We start from the raw sequence: 18,344 nt of genomic DNA, 5'->3' as shown, positions 1-18,344 counted from the left end.
CCAATTTTGAGTATATTCAAATTTAACATCCAAGTAGAGATATCAAAGTAGGCAGTTGACTATATGAGTCTAGAATTTAGGAGAGGGGTCTGAGCTGGAAGTATAAATCTGAGAGTTATGGCATAGATACGGTATTTAAAGCCATGAGAACAAAAGAGATCATGAAGGGAGTGAGTGTATATAGAGAGGAGAACCAGGCTGGTCATGGTGGCTCATGTCTGTAATCCTAGCACTCTGGGAGGCTGAGGTGGGAGAATTGCTTGAGGCCAGGAGTTTAAGACCAGCCTGAGCAAGAGCAAGACCCATTTCTACAAAAAATAGAAAACTTAGCCAGGCATGGTGGTGCATGCCTGTTATCCCAGCTACTTGGGAGGCTAAGGTGGGAGGATCACTTAAGCCCAGGATTTTGAGGTTGCTGTGAGCTATGCTGATACCATGGCACTGTAGCCTGGGAGACAGAGTGAGACTCTGTCTCAAAAAAGAGAGAGAGAGGAGAGAAGAGAAGAGAAGAGAAGGGAAGGGAAGGGAAGGGAAGGGAAGGGAAGGGAAGGGAAGGGAAGGGAAGGGAAGGGAAGAGAAGGGAAGAGAAGGGAAGAGAAGGGAAGAGAAGGGAAGAGAAGGGAAGAGAAGGGAAGAGAAGGGAAGAGAACCAAAGACTGAGCTGTGGGGCACTCCAATGTGAAGAGATCATACAGATGAAGAAGAGCCCTTATACAGGGCAAATCAAAATGACTGCAAACTAAATTTGGTCCCTAGACTAGATCAGGAGTTAGGAATTTTTGCAGGAGTTTAGAACCACAAATGACCACAGAGAACATCTCCAATGAAGAATGCTAAACTAAGAAATAGGAGACCTGGGTTTTAGTCCTTATTTTATGCTTAGGTGAGTGAACTTGACAGAACATTTAACTTATCTGGGTCTCCCTTTCCTATCTATAAAGTAAGATAGCTAGACAAGATGACTTCTAAGGTTTAGACATACATGATTCTGTATCATCATTTCACAGAGGACAAAACTGAAGCCCAGAGAAAGGTGATAAGTGACTTGCCCAAACATCCTGGCATTGGGAACTGACCACAAAATAGTGTGTTGTCTTCTATACTGTTGTTTTTAAACCCTGTGTGCATATCAGAATCCTTGGAGAGCTTTGAATAATACTAATTACTGGGTCTCATACTTAAAGTATCTCTTTTTGTTGGTCTGGTTTGGAATTGATATTTTTGACACTCTTCAGATAATTCTAATGTGCAGCTAGGGTTGACAACCCCCTGCTCTACATTAACAAGGCATGACAGTGTCTTGCCAGCTACTATACCTCTTTGCGTCTTGACTTATATTTCCAACACAAAAACAATTCACCCAATTTAAAAACCTCCTCTCTGTGATCAGGTGAAAGTGGGAGTTTAGCTTTCTAGACCTTGCGAAACCAAAGTAGCAAGTATCAGCTTTCCCAGAAGCTCAGTAAAATGGCATGACCGTAGCTTTCTTGAACTCCATCCTAGAAGTGAAATGTTATGGAAAACCATGAAGCCATGGCTGGATGAGTGTGGGGGTGGTGGTTTTGGTGTGTGTGGGGGTAGGCTTAGAGATGGGAGGATTTGTTCATTCTTTCTCTCTGCCTTTTTGGAATGAAGATACAAGGTTTGCTCCAAAAATAAAGTTAAAAGGTTAATGAGCAATGCATCAGGCATAGTGTTTAGATATTGTTGCTTTTACCTTATTTATTTAGCGGGTGTAGTGTTACCATCCACTATAGCAGTCTTACCGTTTTACGGTAGCTTCTCACTGAAGCTTTGCCACTTTGCACACCAATAGGATGTAGGATTTCCTGAAGTCCTACATTCTCTATATACTATAAACTTCGGCTTTATATAGGTGGGTGTATATGTGTTAGTGTGGATGTCTGTATGTGTGTGCGTGCGTGTCTCCGCATGTGTGTTATGGGGGGTATATGTTTAAAACTGGATTCAAGTGTTCACTTTCTCTCAGGAACATGTGTCTAGAAAAATAGACATTTTGAACTAAGACAGAACACAGATACAGGCTATAGAAACTCATTATTTACAACCTTTCCACACATACCTACCACTCTAGTAGTGCCAGCAAAATGATTTTAGCATGTATAGTGCACCAGTAATTAATCTGTTATATTTTCTTTGAACTTCCCTAGTTTATTCCATACTTGCTTTTAAGTGCCCTTTATAACTCTAAATCACTTTCTTAGTTTAGGAGCATAAAACTCTATTGTGTATGACTTGGTTTACTCATAAAATTGTCATATTTGATATATTTAAAGATGTGAAGGCCTGGGGGAGAAAAACAGAAAAATTCAGAGGAAAAACCAAGCGAGTCCTGAGAAACAATTTTTTTTCCTCTGGGTCTTCATAGCTCTACTCCACTCAGACGTGCAACCCATAATAATGAACACAGGCTTGGAATATATGCTGAGATTGCTCTAGGGCGACTAGGGCTCAAGATAATTGTAATTTTTAAAAATAGGTTTCACCGTTGTTTGGAACCATCTACAATTCAATTTACTTTATCGCACAAGCCATGAATAATGCTATGAAAGAAAATGGACAGGCTAGTGCTGCCAGCCTGGTTCAGCATTCCAGAAACATGCAGTTCTATGGATTCAACCAGTTGATAAGGACAGATTCAAATGGAAATGGAATTTCGGAATATGTAATCCTGGACACCAACTGGAAAGAATGGGAACTTCATAGCACCTACACTGTGGATATGGAAACGGAGCTGCTACGTTTCGGAGGGACCCCTATTCACTTCCCCGGTGGAAGGCCCCCTAGAGCAGATGCAAAATGCTGGTTTGCAGAAGGGAAGATCTGCCGAGGAGGTAAGGAATGGAAAATCACTAGTAGTCAATTTGGCTCAGCTTGGGTTATAAGGGAACCTCTCTAGAAGAAGGCATATTATAATATTGAAACACTCATAAAATCAGTCATTTACATTCAGGTGATATAAACTTCTTGGCATTCTATCTAGTTAATTTAAAATAATAAGAACAATGAGAGGTACTTTGCAGCCTTGAATAATCATCCACCATTTAAAAGCCTCCCCATCACTCGTTTTTAAAAGTGTCCCACTCTTTCCCAAAGAGGTTACTTCCCAAAGAAGGCATTAGCTCTCTTCTTGGTCTTTTGTAGGCTATGACCTGTGTTTATTTCCCCTGCTAGAAAAAATACCTACCTGTCCCTTGATGAATCCAAATCCTGCTAAATCAGGTCCCACTATCACAGAAATACTATGTCTATACCCTCACCTCTTGGAACTCCCACTGAAGTAAAAGTCTGTACCTCACAGCTGAGCACAAAATTGCTTTTCAATTGTTTCTTGTGTATTGATTTTATCTCTGCCCCCCACTCCCAAATATATTGCTCCTTGAGGGCAGGGACCAGAGCTAATAATTCTTAAGCCCCCTAACTGCCCAACACAGTAGACATCCAGTAAATACTTGCAATTTGATTGGTGGAACTCCTCCAGCTTGTGGAAGAGAGGAAACTTTGTTAAATCTCTGAGATCCAGAGGGGAACTTTGCCAAGGACCCATATTATTATGCAAGTGTACACCACACCTTTCCAAAACCAAATGCATCTATTTGAAATGGGCTTTGTTTTCTATTTTGCTTTAACATGACATACCCAACCACCTCTTCACTTACATCATTATATATTTCCCTCTGAAATCTTAGTAATCTATCCAAATATTTAGATTTTACGAAGGCCAATTTACATGCTGCCGAAAACACTAATTATCAAAACCTGACTCACCCTCATCCTTGAGGGACAAGTACTATGTTTTTCATCTATAACTCATGAGGTCGGTGGGCTTGGGTGAATTAAAAAGGTCTTTCATTTTATGAAGGCAACATAATACTTACCCTTCACAGGTGAGATAACATATTTATTCTCAAGAACTCTATTGATGTCCAACTTAAATTAAGGTACTCAAAGTTTTCCAATTGTGGATTTTTTCCTCCAAAGAAACACCCTGGTCAGCCTTAATTCATGTGATTTGTTATTGTCAGAGTGGTGAGTGGTTTTGCTTCAGAACAGTGAAATTGCTTTCTGTGTCCATAAAGTCAACAAGACAGACTGTGCTATAGAAAAATGGAATTAGGTTAGGTAGATGCAGCTTGATTTTAGAGTCACCAGAAAGCATGAAGAGTCACTCTGTGGTGCCCTTTATTTACTGCCTTTCTCTGATAATGCCATTCTTCCTCTTCCTCTCGCTCTTTGCAGGCATCGACCCTGCCTTTGCCATGATGGTCTGCCTTGCTTTGCTTATAGCCCTGCTGACTATTAATGGATTTGCTTACTTTATAAGGTACATTTTTTTGTTCTTTTGGTATATAAAAAATACAAGCCCATAATAGCCTTGTTAATATTGATTTCCAGGAAGTCATGTTTCAGTACAATTGCCTCATTACATGACCCACTGATTTTCTTTTTTCCATAGTGATTTACCATCCCTACCGGCCCTATTTAGAGTGAAGTGTTTTCATGATGCCAAGAATAACTTCCTCAGCTGTGTTGTCAGTGTTGTTGCCTGTGAGTAGATCTGGCTTTCAACACAATAGTGAAATAAGAGAACTATACTGTAGGGCCCATCTACTTCCTATCTGTGCTCCCTCTTCCCCTGGCAGAGTCTCCTATAACCATCTCCTTCCCCAAATGGTATGTACTGGTAGGGAACGGAGTTGGGATATTTAAGAAATTCCAATAATTTAGGCAGACTTTGGCCAGAATCCAACCTCTAGAAATAATGGTGCTAACTCACTGGATTGTAGTGGGGATTAAATAAACTAAAATAAGTAAAACACCTAGAACAGTACCTGACTCATAGTTGGTGCTCAATAAATGCTAGATCTCACCCCCTTCCCAGGCACACGAGACTGTCCTGCTGATTGTGGGGAGCCCTGGATCCTTACTTTGACACTCATGCCTTTTGTCCAAGGTATCACTTTCCAGATTTCTACTGTTTTTCTTCCTTGGACAAAAGCTGTCCTATCTAATCATCAACATCATCATTATCATTAAGGCTTTGTCTTCCTCTTTCAGATCCCTTAACCGGTGACCAAATAATCTAATGAGCTATTTCAGAATCAGGAATAAGTGGCTGAAGATGGCTTAATGGGTTAACTCTTTCTTGTAAACTTTGCATTTTAACAGTTGGACCCTCTCCATACTAGAACAATTGGGAGAAAGTGAAAAATGAAATCACTCACAAACGTTGCTCTTTACCCCTTTCACCCTGCAAACCACACCTTTGTCACCTCTTTGTAAGGGCAGTCCTCACAACAATATGGCATGTATTGGTAGGGAAAGGAGTGGGCCTATTTTAGTGAGTTTCAAGAAAAAATGTCTAGAGTGTATTAAATAGCTGTGTGACCTTGGGCAAGCCATTTAACCTTTCTTGGACAGAATTTTCTCATTTGTAAAATGAAGGAATTGGATCAGTTGATGTTTAGGAGCCCTTCCAGCTCTGACATTTTAATGAATCTGTGAAATCCTGGATTGAAACCATAACAGGTGTTATTCTTAGTGTTTAATATGTTGGCATTGCTGTGAAAAACTAATATTATTCAGTCTCCCCAGTGTTAGAAATTTGATAAAGCCACACAGCATATTACGTAGCTTATGAATCATTAAAACACGCTTGAGGCCTGGCGCGGTGGCTCACGCCTGTAATCCTAGCACTCTGGGAGGCCGAGGTGAGCAGATCACTCAAGGTCAGGAGTTCGAAACCAGCCTGAGCAAGAGTGAGACCCTGTCTCTACTAAAAATAGAAAGAAATTAATTGGCCAACTAAAAATATATACAAAAAATTAGCCGGGCATGGTGGTGTATGCCTGTAGTCCCAGCTACTGAGGCTGAGGCAGGAGGATAGCTTGAGCCCAGGAGTTTGAGGTTGCTGTGAGCTAGGCTGATGCTACGGCACCCTGGCCTGGGCAACAGAGTGAGATTCTGTCTCAAAAATAAATAAATAAATAAACAAACAAATAAATAAATAAATAACACACTTGATAAAGACATTAGTTCAAGGGAAATTTTTCTTTTAATTTCTGTAACTGTGACATGTTCCTGCTAAGAGAAGAAATTTAATATCTTTAATTTAGCTGCAGCCAAAGAATAAAGTATTTAATTAACATCATTAGTGAAAATAAATGCCATCCAATCCAAAAGCTTCTCCCTCTAGAGAGATTTGAGTAGTAATAGATTCTGTCTACCCAATGGGAAAACATCCAATGGCAAAGTGGAAAATGGAGTCACTCAGCTGCTTATGTTATTTGTCAACCTCCCAAATGACAGTTCTCACTGGTCTTTCCCACTGAATGGACTGGTTCTTTGGGCTTTGAGTCTTTGAGCCCAGTCTGCAATTCTTGGAAAGGGAAGGTAAAAAGGAAAAAAAAAAAAAACATGGAGGGGAGGGGTTTGTTTGGAGTTGGTGGGCTGAAGGGCGAAGATTGAAGAGGAAAATGATTGGAGAGGGACATGATTAGAGAGGAAAATGATTGGAGAGGAAAATGAGTTTGAGACAATTGGTACTTCAAGCGGTCACAGAAAATGCAGAGATGGGAGAGAGGTACATCATTTCCCAGAGTCACTTGGTCCTTGGTTCTTCAGCTAACAAAGCACAAAAGATGCCCCCTCGTTGCTGCCTTCCTCCCTCTCTCTGCCCACCACGGGCGCAATCAAAAGAGCTGAGCGGCTGATGAGATTCTGTAATAGATGGTGATTACTTGCAGGAGAGTGACTCTTTGTTCCTTCCTTTTCTGTGTGTTTTGATTGTTTAAGTTTTTTTTTTTTTTCAGAAAGAAAGATGTGCAAAGAACCCAACCACCCCAAAACAAAGGATTCTTTGAACTCCTCCTTTCTCCCTACTCCTCCGAACCAGATTGCATCGCCTTTCTATAAAGCTCTCCCTGCTTTGTTATACTAATGATCATAATGATAATAATGAGCCCCTATACTTTCATAGTGCTTCACGCTTTTCAGAGCGCTTTCAAATATATTATCTCATTTGATTTTCAAAACAACTCTATAAAGCGAGAAATGTGAGGACTATTATCCTGCTAGATAGATAAGGACACTGAGGCATGAAGAGGTTAAATTATTTATCCAAGGTCACCTGCACCTGGCTAATTAATGACAGAATTTGTACTGCATCCCAGGTCTCTGGATTGAGAGTCCAGTTTGCTTTCTACTAGAGTGGACTCTGTAGCATGATTATTTTTACAGGTGTGCCTGCATTAAGACAATTCACTACACATATGAAACAGATAAGTTAGGGAGTGATGCTTTACTTTGCCAAAAGATTCATGTGTTCTACCCAAGAATTCACTATGGGGCTCTTTTAATTTTCTCTGCAGGGCAGCAGCTCCCACAGTGATAAGGGACATATTTGTTGGCAGACAATTAGAAACACATTAATTGTTTGTTTACAAACCAGTGAAATCAGTGAGAAAAACTGACTGGGTTGCTGGTACTTAAAGCTACAGTGACATGGTAGACTTCGTAGAACAACTTGACAAAGCATTTTGTCAAGTTGCATTTCAGTGGTTGTTTTCTCCACTGTGGCTCTTGGCTTTAATACATTCCACCGAGTGACCATTTATGGGGTATGGAAACAGAGAAGCCAAATTGTAGTTGTCAGAGCTCCGAAGACAAACCAGAACAAAGAGACCACACCAACTGATTCAAGGTTCCCTCCATATCTTCAAGTTGCCCAGTCAGACCGACCTGACTGTGTGGGTAGACATCATAAACTCTTAAGTGTCTAGTAATTGATTTGTAGAAAATAATTACATTCACTGCAAATTAATGGGCATGTTTGGAGAGAATCAGGTTTAAACTGTGTCTAAGTAATGCTCAGACAAGAGACCAATTCAGTAAAAGGAAAAAAAAAAAAAAAAAACCTCAGTCAGCCCACTTGTTTGGAATCATGTAGACAAAGCAACCAACTGATTGAATTTTTCCACTTTTCAACCTGTTGCTTTGGCAACGCACAGATGCAACTGTGCAAGACAAGTGGTCTTATGGGCAGAAATCTGGGCCCACAGCCAGGGACCAAGGATTCAAGTTCCAGCTCTGCCTCAGGCAAGGGGATCTCACACAATTTGCCTAATTTTGTTTTGTTTCTTTAATGTGTTTTTGTCTATAAAATGGCCATTAATGATTTTTGGCCCTGATATTATTAGGATGGATACTCTGGCATATAAGAAAGGCTGTTGAGTTCTTTAAAAGTATTCAGAGGTGTTGTTTTGAATGTGCCCTTGATGTGGGATCACCATTTTATTAGTCTAAGATACAAATCCCATGCAGCACCCTCACCCCTCTCTTTCAGTGTCTCTCCAAGAGCATTTTCATTTTTCTCTTTTGGTCTTTATAACTCTGGAAGTTATGAAAGCCAGGGTTGCTGCCTCCTTTTGTATTATGGTAAAAATTCCTGTGTGATTATCTTCCCAATTATCATGTATCTTCTTTAACTGCTATCTAAGGTCAAATTAACCCTAGCTTTGCAAAAACATCCAGTCTTCATGTGACCTTCTGATTTCGTGTCTGTTTCAGGCGTCGTATAAATAAAATCCAGTTAATTAAAGGACCCAACAGAATTCTACTAACTTTGGAGGATATAACATTTATCAATCCCCATTTTGGCAGTAAGGTAAGGTATAGCCCCTTCTTTTGCTGCCCTGTCCAATATGGTAACCACAAGCCCCAAGTAACTATTGAGCAGTTGACCTGTTGCTAGTCTGAACTGTGATGTTCCATAAGAGCAAAATACACAGTGGGTTTAGAAGACTTAGTATAAAAACATGTAAAATATCTCATTAAAATTTTAAAAATGTTAATTATATGTCAAAATGATATTTTAGATATATTGGATTAAATAAAGTATATTATTAAAATTAATTTTACCTGTTTCTTTTTATGCTTTTTAATGTGACTACTGTAAAACTTAAAATTATAAATGTGGCTCATGTTATGTTTCTATTAGATAGCACTACCTTAGAACAGTGTTGTGGAAGTGAATGCAGTGCACTTTAAGCAGTAATTTAGCTTTGACTTCATGTAGTTCTTATATATTTGGACTCAACATTTGATTGTTAGTTCCTCAAGTGCAGAGGTACATTTTTTTTTTTTAATGTTAGCCCACAACATCTGACATGGTGCTTATGATATAGTAGGTGCTTATAAAAGTTTGGTGAATTCATTCACTAGTGAAATAGAGTTGAGTTTCACCAAAAGTTCTGTTCTGTTTGTGATTGTGTTGTAATTAGTGATCTTCATTAAGGGCTTGCTACTGTATCCTAACCCTGGGCTAGGTTTTATGAGAGATCACATGTAGTCCCTGCTTTCAAGGGTATTATAATCAAGTTAAAGAGACAAATTATACTGCATCAGAGAGTTGATAGGTGTCATATTGCACAAAGACACTAGAAATGCAGTAAGACTTCAGAGGAAGCAGATCACTGGAGGAAGGTTTTTCAGAGACTCAGCATCAAAGCTGGGCCTTAAAGATAGGATTTGTCTGGGTCACAGGTCACAAACTGGTAACCATTTTTTTGTTTGACCGTCACAATTATAAAAAAATACTAGTTAGAATCTTGAAATTGTGAAATTACACATAAAAATGTGGATTTCTGAGTTTTCTTTAGAGGTTGGAAGATCTAGCAACCTTGGGTCTCATTGTGGCAATTGGATGCAGCTGAGAAGTAGTTGCTCTTTTTAGAAGAGCCATGCTCTCTGCAGTTTGATACAGTTCCCATCACTCTATATTGTCTTAAACTCAATGAACTTCACCTTTTTATATCGCATGCCTGGCCCTTATAGGCATCCTAGGTAGAGGAAACAGCATAAACAGAAGCTTGGAGAAGAGACTAGTCTTTGCATATTCTAGTGTGTTGACAGCATGATATAGGAAAAATATGTAAACACATTATATCATCCCCGTGTGCCATTTGTTCTTGCTACACAACTGGACCAGACTTGAGAACTAATTGTTACCTCAGTGGCCAAACTTGTCATTTTCCTAAACGTGACACTGAAAGGTATGTTTAATTAGTTGGCTGGGTGAGAATGGATTTGCATGGTAATACCCTGTGCAGTTGGAGTCAAATGAATTGTTCAGCTGTTTGATTTAATTCTCAATTACAACTCTAATTCTTACTTGTTTAAATCATCAGATCCTTTTGTAAGGTTGATAACATCTTCCTGGAAATGTATTGCTGAAAGTCAAAACTATCACTGTGGCTGGAAGCTATACTCCATCTTCATGCCATAAAATTGTACTGATATTAGTCTCCATTTTTGAAGCCACCAGAGGAACCTAGGACTCATGGTGATAGAATTTGTCTGAATTTGCCATACTCAATATGCCCTTGTATGAAATTTCCTACATTAAATAGAAACCATAGATGCTGAAATAATAAGCTCTGAAGCAATCCCAATACATAACCCAATAGTACGAAAAAAAGATGTTCGATTCTGCAACAAGATATTTTATCCAGAAATGGGTGATGGGTAGTAAAAGTAGAAGACTAGATAGAAATTATTGTCTAAATGTAGCAAAATATAATAAAGTTTTGGTCAAAAACCATAAATCTATTTTTAAATCCCTACTTCGTTAGTGGCATCCATGTCAAAATGACATTACATTTCATGCCAATTGCCTAGCGTTTTGGCTCTGATGTATCAAAACAATAAATATAGCTCAATTTTGAATTGAATTAGCCTTTTTTGTGTAGATGTTGCAGTAGTCCAGTGTAGTCTGTAAAACTTCCACCTATGCCTCATCACATTTTTACTGAGATATAAACTACATTTGGGTGACTAAAGCATATCAGTTCTCACAAAATCACCATAAATAGCTGAGTAGTGCTACCTTCAGATGAACAAAGTGCCTATGGTTTTAAAATCTTGCTCATGATGATAGATCTCTTTTCATTTGTGCATAAAGTTTGACGTAATGAAAGTAAAAACACAATCATCACCCTTTTTTGCCATAAGAGTAGGAAAAATGAATAGCAGCAGAGATTTATAGGCCTTATAGGAAATTTTTTTTCACTATTTTGGCCCAAGTGGAAAAGGATGGCATTACCCTAGGAGAACATAGCTGTTGGCCTCCAGATCCCTTTTGGCATTTGGCTTGTATCAGGGATTCTGATGGAAAAAGGGGAAGCATACATTTTCCTTAATTGCTGTGTAGTCACAAACTTGCAGCTGGCTGTGTCTAATCAGTCAAGAAGCCAAGCCAAGAATTCCATCCAAATGGAATGTCTGAAAGTGTAAACTCTTGGTGAATATAAAATTAATTCAGTCTAGAAAAATTGGCAGGTCAGGAGAAGTCAGGTTAAGAAAGGAAGTTTTTAGAAGAAAGCGAAGCTGAAGTCCAAATATCTATGTGGATTTTGGCAGATTCTCTCGCTTTCTCCTTTGCCCTTCATGGAGAGTTTTATATCTCAATATACAGATCTAGGTGCTCCTGCTGAGATATGAAAATAAAGAATGAAAGGGAAGTAGATTCCTCCCTGGCCTTGCTCTGTTGGGGAGAGTTCAAGTTGATGCAAGGGTTGTGTGAAGAGTCAAGTTTTACATCTTGTCTGAATTTTGAGCTGTTGGGATTTCAGTATATTGGGGGCTCGGTATAGTTTATTATTGTCTTGGAAGTTCAACTGCAATAGTCTTGGTAGAAGGAGCTTAACTCAAGGCTAAGGCAACTAGTGGTCTTTAGTTGATCAAAGACCATTAAGGGCAGAGTGTTGGAAAGTACTAAAGACTAATTTTTATTGGCAAGCAAGAGTGAAACAGAACATGATATGGTAGAAGGAGCACAAGACCAGAAAATATAACATCAAAATTCTTGTTTCAGCCCTTACATATTCCTCTAGGCCTCTGTTTCCTCATTATGAAATGAGAGTGTTGGAGGTAGGGGTGAGCATTGGCCTAGATAATACCAAATGTAACTGCTAGCTCTGAATTGCTATAATTTTAAGAAAGGCACATTTGGAGATATGGAGAAGAATATGAAGAACCTGTTGATTTATTATATCTTCATGTGAAATAAGTCTACTGGTTCAGTTGAAGTTATAGAAGTTCAATTTTAAAGGTTAACGCAGATTGCAGATAACTCTTCTTCTTGTCATACTACTGGGTGGTTCCCAGCCCTCTCTTACTAGACTTATGTGTATAAGTTAACAAATCAAGCAATAGAGAATTTGGCCTACTTAACCATCAGACTCATAAATCATAGGCAGATGATCTACTCACTCTCGACCATATTATTGCTTTCTGGATACCCTCTGCCATAAATCTTACCTGCACAAAGAAGGATGTCATTCAGGATAGTATAACAAAATGAGCCAGTCCTGAGAGTTAGGAGAGTGGGATTCTATCCTAGTTTTGCTATTGATATTTTCAAAAGTTAGATTTTTATAAACAACCCTCCTTGTAACTAAATACTTGACTAGCTATATGATATTGGGAAACTTATTTTACCTTTTTTGGTCTCAGTTTTTTGTCTGTAAAATGAGGGTCCTAGATTCAGTTATGACAGGTATTCTTTCTTGCCCTCCACTTCTACAACTCTAATCCCTTCTAGGAGATGGAAGCACTTACAAATCTTTACCTTTTTTGGTGATATATGGAGGTTAAGCAAGGTTACCATCCCTGAGCTAAAGAAAAAAAAGTTTGGAGGGATAGAGAAAATCATTCAATCTCTTATTTACAGGGTTCAACTCATAGAGCTACTTTCTTAGTAATAAAAAAGAGAAAACCAATAAGCACAGTATCTATATCATAGGTCAATATTCTATGCCAAATCACAAGTATTTTTGTTCATAACCTTTCTTTTCTAATCCTTTCTCAGAGAGGAAGTCGTGCCAGTGTAAGCTTCCAGATCACCTCAGAGGTCCAAAGTGGGAGGTCCCCAAGACTCTCCTTTTCTTCAGGGAGTCTAACTCCAGCTACCTATGAAAACTCCAACATAGCAATTTATGAGGTAAGACATTCAACAACTATCTAATCTGCTGCCTTCTTGGATTTTAAAATAAGGAAAGGAGGAAGTGATTTAGTAACTAGTCTTTGGGCAAAAATATTGAGGCTTTTGGCAAGTGTTTCAAGTTTTTTTTTTTTTGTCTGTGTCTACTTATGGACTTGTTTGGCGGACATTTTTTTTTTTTATTTTGGCATATTATGGGGGTACAGATTTTAAGGTTTCAATAAATGCCCATTTCCCCCCCTGGTGGACATTTTTGACAATTCTTTTCCTCAGCAACTAATCTATTTACCTATGACTTCATTGATCTTTGAACTCCATGTATGTACTATGCACGTAAAAAATGTCCTTGAGACCCAAACACTTAAACACGTCACTCATTTCCAAAGATATATAGATAATAAGAGAAGAAATGACTTCCTGAGTCTACTGTTTGTGATAAGATGTCTAGAGACATGCCTGTACAGGTAGGGTTTGGGGTTCCCTTCTCTTCAAATTCTAGTTGCTCTTCTTGCACCTGTTATCCTCTGATATTATTGAAACTTAAAATTATTCATTATTTATTTCTCTTTGCCTGTTCTGCTTCTTAGAGTAATAGGTTACTTTCTGCTGCATAAAATAGAGATCCTTTTTATTTTACTGAAGTTTCTGTCTTTCAAGGTTTAAGAATCCACCCCATACCCCTTGTTCTATGATACTGGAATTTGGCAACCAGAACAAATCTTGCATCAGTTGGAGAGATGAGCTGTTTCTTCTCAGCAGGAAAGAGTTAAGCAGGGGGTAAAAGAGGAACTAGACTGCCTTTCTGCCCCTCCTAAGTAAGATCTGCCCAGTGTGGTTTCTTTGTTTTGTTTGAAGATACTCCAAAAAGCAGCAAACACTCTCAACTTCAACAGTAACTACAAGGAAAGTCCAAAACCGTACAGAATGAGATTTTAGATTGTCAACCACATTGGATTTTCCAAGTGAATACTCTCCTCCATTGGATAAATAATTGACAGGAGACTTGCTCAAGTTTGAATATGTTCCCTTCAAAATTCTGATGTTAAAACTTTATGGCCAATGTGATGATATTAAGAGGTGGGGCCTTTAGGAGGTGATTAGGCCATTAGGGATCCCTACTCATGAGTCCCTATTCATGAATGGGATGACTGCTCTTATAAAAGAGGTTTCATGCAGCATTTGGCTATCTTGTGCTTCTGCCATGTGAGGACACAACATTCCTCCATCTTGGAAGCAGAGAGCAGCCCTCATTAGACAACCAACCCTGCTGGTGCCTTGATATTGAACTTCCCAGCCTCCAGAACTGTGAGAAAATAAATTTCTGTTCTTTATAAATTACCTAGTCTTGGGTATTCTGTTATAGCAGCACAATGGACTAATTGGTACCAGAGAAGTGGGTGTTACGATAACATATACCTACAAATGTGGAAGCAGCTTTCCAACTGGGTAATGAATAGAGGCTGTAACAGTTTTGAAATGAATGCTAGAAAAAAATTTAGATTTCTGTGAATGAAATATTAAGGGCAATTCTGGTGAGGGCTTAGAATAAGAAAAGAGCTGTACAAAAATTCTGATTCTTCTTGGAGATTACTTAAGTGGTTGTGAACACAATGTTGGTAGAAATATATATGATAAAGGCCAGTCTGATGAGGTCTTAGGTGGAAATGAGGGATAAGGTATTGGAAATGGGAAAAGAAGCCATTCTTGTTATAAATTGGTGAAGAGCTTGGCTGAATTATATCCATGTTCAAGGAATTTATAAAAGGTAGAACTTGCACACAATGAACAAAGATATTTAGTGGAATTAATCTCTAAGCACCGAAGCATTCAGGGTGTTGCATGGCTTCTTTTAACTGCTTATAATAAAATGTGAGAAGAGAGAAATGATTTAAAGACAATTTATAACCACAAGGGAAGCACAAGGTAAAGATCTGGAAAATTCTCAGCCTGGTTGGTCATGTAAAGATTAAATTAAAAAGCATGTTTAGGAGAGAAAACCAAGTATATGGCCAAAAAATTTTGATAAGAAAGTTAGTATGGATAGAGGGAAGCAAGATGCTATTCATCAAAACAATGGGAGAATGACCCTAAAGTCATTTTGGAAATCTTCAAGGCTGCTATGCCCATCACAGGCCCAGAGTGCCAGCACCTTGAGGGCTGAACAGTTTCAAATAAGAGTATAGTGCCTTGAGGGCTTAACAGTTTCAAAGGAGAGACCCAGGGTACTGAAAGGGCCCAGGACACCTGTGGGATCTCAGGGCTTGCTGCCCAGGACTGACTCAAGTCTCTGTTTTCCACATCCTGGTGCATTGCTCCTGGATCTCCCCAGCTGTGACTCAACTGGGCCCAGGCATGGCTCAGGCCACTTCTCAAGAAGGTACAATCCATAAATCTTGGCAGTATCCACATGGTGCTAACTTTGCAGATATGAGATATGGAGACATGGTTCTCTCCATTTAGGTTTCAAAGGATGTTTTGGACAACCCTGGAATGCAGGCAGCAACTTGCCACTGGGGCAGGGCCACTGCAGAGAGTCCTTACTAGAATAATGCCCAGTGGAACTACAGGGTTAGGCCCACAGCAAAGGGTTCCCACTAGGGCAATGCCCAGCAGGACTATGGAGTCAGGGCGAACACAGAGAGCCTCCATGAGGACAGTGCTTAGTGGATCTGTGGAAAGAGGGCTTCCCCTGAGACCCCAGACCTGTGGAATCACCAGAATGCAATGCCATCCTGGAAGAGCTGTAGGTACCTGACTCCAACCCATGAGAACTGTGCATGGGTTATACCCAGCTAAGCCATGAAGGAGGGTCCATTGTGGCCTTGGGGGCCCAACCTCCACTCCAGTGTGTCCAAGAGTTGGGACATGGAGTCAAAGAAGATTATTATCAAGCCTCAAGATTGAATGTTGTTTGTTTTGTTGGGTTTTGGACTTACTTGGGACCTGTTACCTGTTTCTTCTTTCCTATTTCTCACTTTTGGAATACAAAGATCTGTCCTGTCCCTATCTCACCATTGTATTTTGGAGGTACATAACGTGTTTGATTTCACAGGTTCACAGCTGGAGAGCAATAGAGCAATTTGCCTCTGCATGAATGGTGTCTTGAGTCTCCTCATGTCTGACTTAGATGACACTTTGGACTTTAGACTTTTGAGTTGATGCTGGAATGAGTTAAGACTTTTGGGATAGAATAAATGGATTTTGCATGTGAGAAACACAAAATTTTGGGGAACAAGAGTGAAATGCTATGGTTTGAATGTGTCTCCTCCAAAATTCAGGTGTTGAAACTCAATGGTCAATGTGATGGTATTAAAAGGTGGGGCTTTTCCTCCAGAAGGTGCAGCAATAAGGCACCATTTTGGAAACAGGGAACAGACCTCACCAGACAACCAAACCTGCTGGTGCCTTGATTTTAGATTTTCCAGCCTCCAGAACCATGAGAAAATAAAGTATTCTTTATAAATTTCCCAGTCTCAGATATTCTGTTATAGCAGCAAAAATGGACTCAGGCCTTGAAAACCAAGATTGACATTGTTTTAGTGTACCTGAGGGCTTTGACTTAAATCAGTGGCAGGAAACTTCTGGAGCTTGCCTTTTTCTTAATTTAATCGAAGAGGAGATTTGCTTCAAATATAAACTTGAGGTATTGGAGAATTGGCAGCTCTATTCTCTCAAAGACCTAAGATAAGGTAATCAGATAGCTTTTGAATGTCAAATGGAATGAGCTGATGGCTTTACAAATGTATTGACACCTCTAAGATTTTGAAGTTAATCTCAATAATCTTGGTTTTTAATCTGTAAAGTGAGGAGTTGAACTAAATTCTCAATCCTGGTTGCTCATTAGAATCTCCTTGGGGAGCTTTAAAAATTACCTATTCCCAGGCACCACCCCCAGCAATTCTGATTCAGTTGGTATGACATGGGGCCCAGGTGTTGGTATTTTTTTTTTAAGTTCTCTGATATGTGCAGCCACGGTTGAAAATTGTTGGTCTATGAGACCCTCTAAGGCTTTTTCTGGCTCAGATATGCTATGAGTCTCTGATTCAGTGGAAGAATTTATGTGTTAAATTGTGGTATGTTTTATTTGGTGGGGTTGGAAGGTTATAGTGTAGAATTGAGAAGAGAAAAAATAAACATCTGTATATAACTGGTGTTTAAGAATCTGTCAGATATTTTCTCATTTTGGAAGGAGGCAGAGAGCTTAGTCCCAAGAATGACTGTTGGTCGATCAGATCATGAGTATTTCTGAACTGTGGAGGCCAAAGGGGGCCTTTATCTTCACAAAAGGAGGGTGTTAGTGAGAATAATAGCACATGGTGAAGTCAAGATTAGGCTGATGGCAGGGTGTGAAGGAAGACAGCTGAGGCTAGAAAACTGCCTGGCGAGGGCTAAAGAGGACTCTGGGAGGGAATATAAGTCAATTGAATCAACAGATCAAACAAAGAAGTCCAGTGTGCCTTCAGAAATGGTCCTCTGTTAGGAGTGTTATAAAGAAGACTCGTTATCTAGTCTCTGTTTAAAATAAATTAACAATTTCTAGTAATTGTTATTGGAAGAGTCGGAATTTCCTGATAATGTTCCTAGGGTAGCAGATATCTAACAGCAAAAGATAGGCTTCTCTAGGACATGCCATAACATTGTACTACACTGACACATATTCACACTTTGTACACACGGATGCATAACCTTAGGAACTGCACAGAAAACCAGCACTTATTTTACAGATACCCTTTGAAATGTGAAAGGAAAGCCAGATGAGCCAACTGCTGAGCAGAAAGAGCTGTGAATGACAGATGTAGTGGGGACATGTCATGGTCTGCTCTGGCAGCCATAGTCTTGGGGAGAGGGGGTGAGGTGGGCAGCAGTGTAACCCTGAGACACGCAGGGAGAATCCACTGAATTCATCTTCCCTCTTCATTTTCTGACTCCTACTGCCTCTCTGCCTCTCAGCCTTTCCTCGTGTTTTCCTCTTTGTCTCACCTTTCTCTCTGTCCCCATTCATTTCCCTTTCCCAGAACCTTTTTTTTTTCTGTCTTCCCACAGTCTATATTCCTTATAGCTCTCTCTCTCCCCCTCTCCCTTCCACCAACCACCTTTTCTTTCTCCTTACAGACTCATAGATCATCAGAGCTGAAAAGGACCGAAGAAACCATCTAGTGAGTCCAGCTGTATCAGTGAGGAAACTGAGGTTCAGGCAAATTGAGTGGCTTCTTTAAGGTTACCGTTGAGTTTGAAGCAGAGCCAGGTCTAGGATCTAGTTCTCTTGCCTCTTAGTTAATACACCACTGCCTTAGTTCAAAACTGATGGACTTTAAATTACTTC

At 39.5% G+C, this 18,344-nt stretch overlaps 1 protein-coding gene across 1 annotated transcript in view; it reads left to right on the top strand.

Moving 5' to 3' along the window:
* Positions 1 to 18,344, top strand: part of GUCY2F (guanylate cyclase 2F, retinal) — a 101,443-nt gene that overhangs the window by 28,676 nt on the left and 54,423 nt on the right. Inside the window, exons 4-7 of the mRNA XM_012751368.2 lie at positions 2,501 to 2,855; positions 4,261 to 4,345; positions 8,590 to 8,686; positions 12,890 to 13,021. Of these exons, the coding sequence (XP_012606822.2) occupies positions 2,501 to 2,855; positions 4,261 to 4,345; positions 8,590 to 8,686; positions 12,890 to 13,021 (669 nt within the window). The remainder of the gene's footprint in view (positions 1 to 2,500; positions 2,856 to 4,260; positions 4,346 to 8,589; positions 8,687 to 12,889; positions 13,022 to 18,344) is intronic.

The sequence above is a fragment of the Microcebus murinus genome, chromosome X (genome assembly GCF_040939455.1).
Source record: "Microcebus murinus isolate Inina chromosome X, M.murinus_Inina_mat1.0, whole genome shotgun sequence".
Taxonomy (NCBI): Eukaryota; Metazoa; Chordata; class Mammalia; order Primates; family Cheirogaleidae; genus Microcebus; species Microcebus murinus.
Note: the sequence above shows the minus strand (reverse complement) of the source record. Positions and strands in the feature narration are given on the sequence as shown.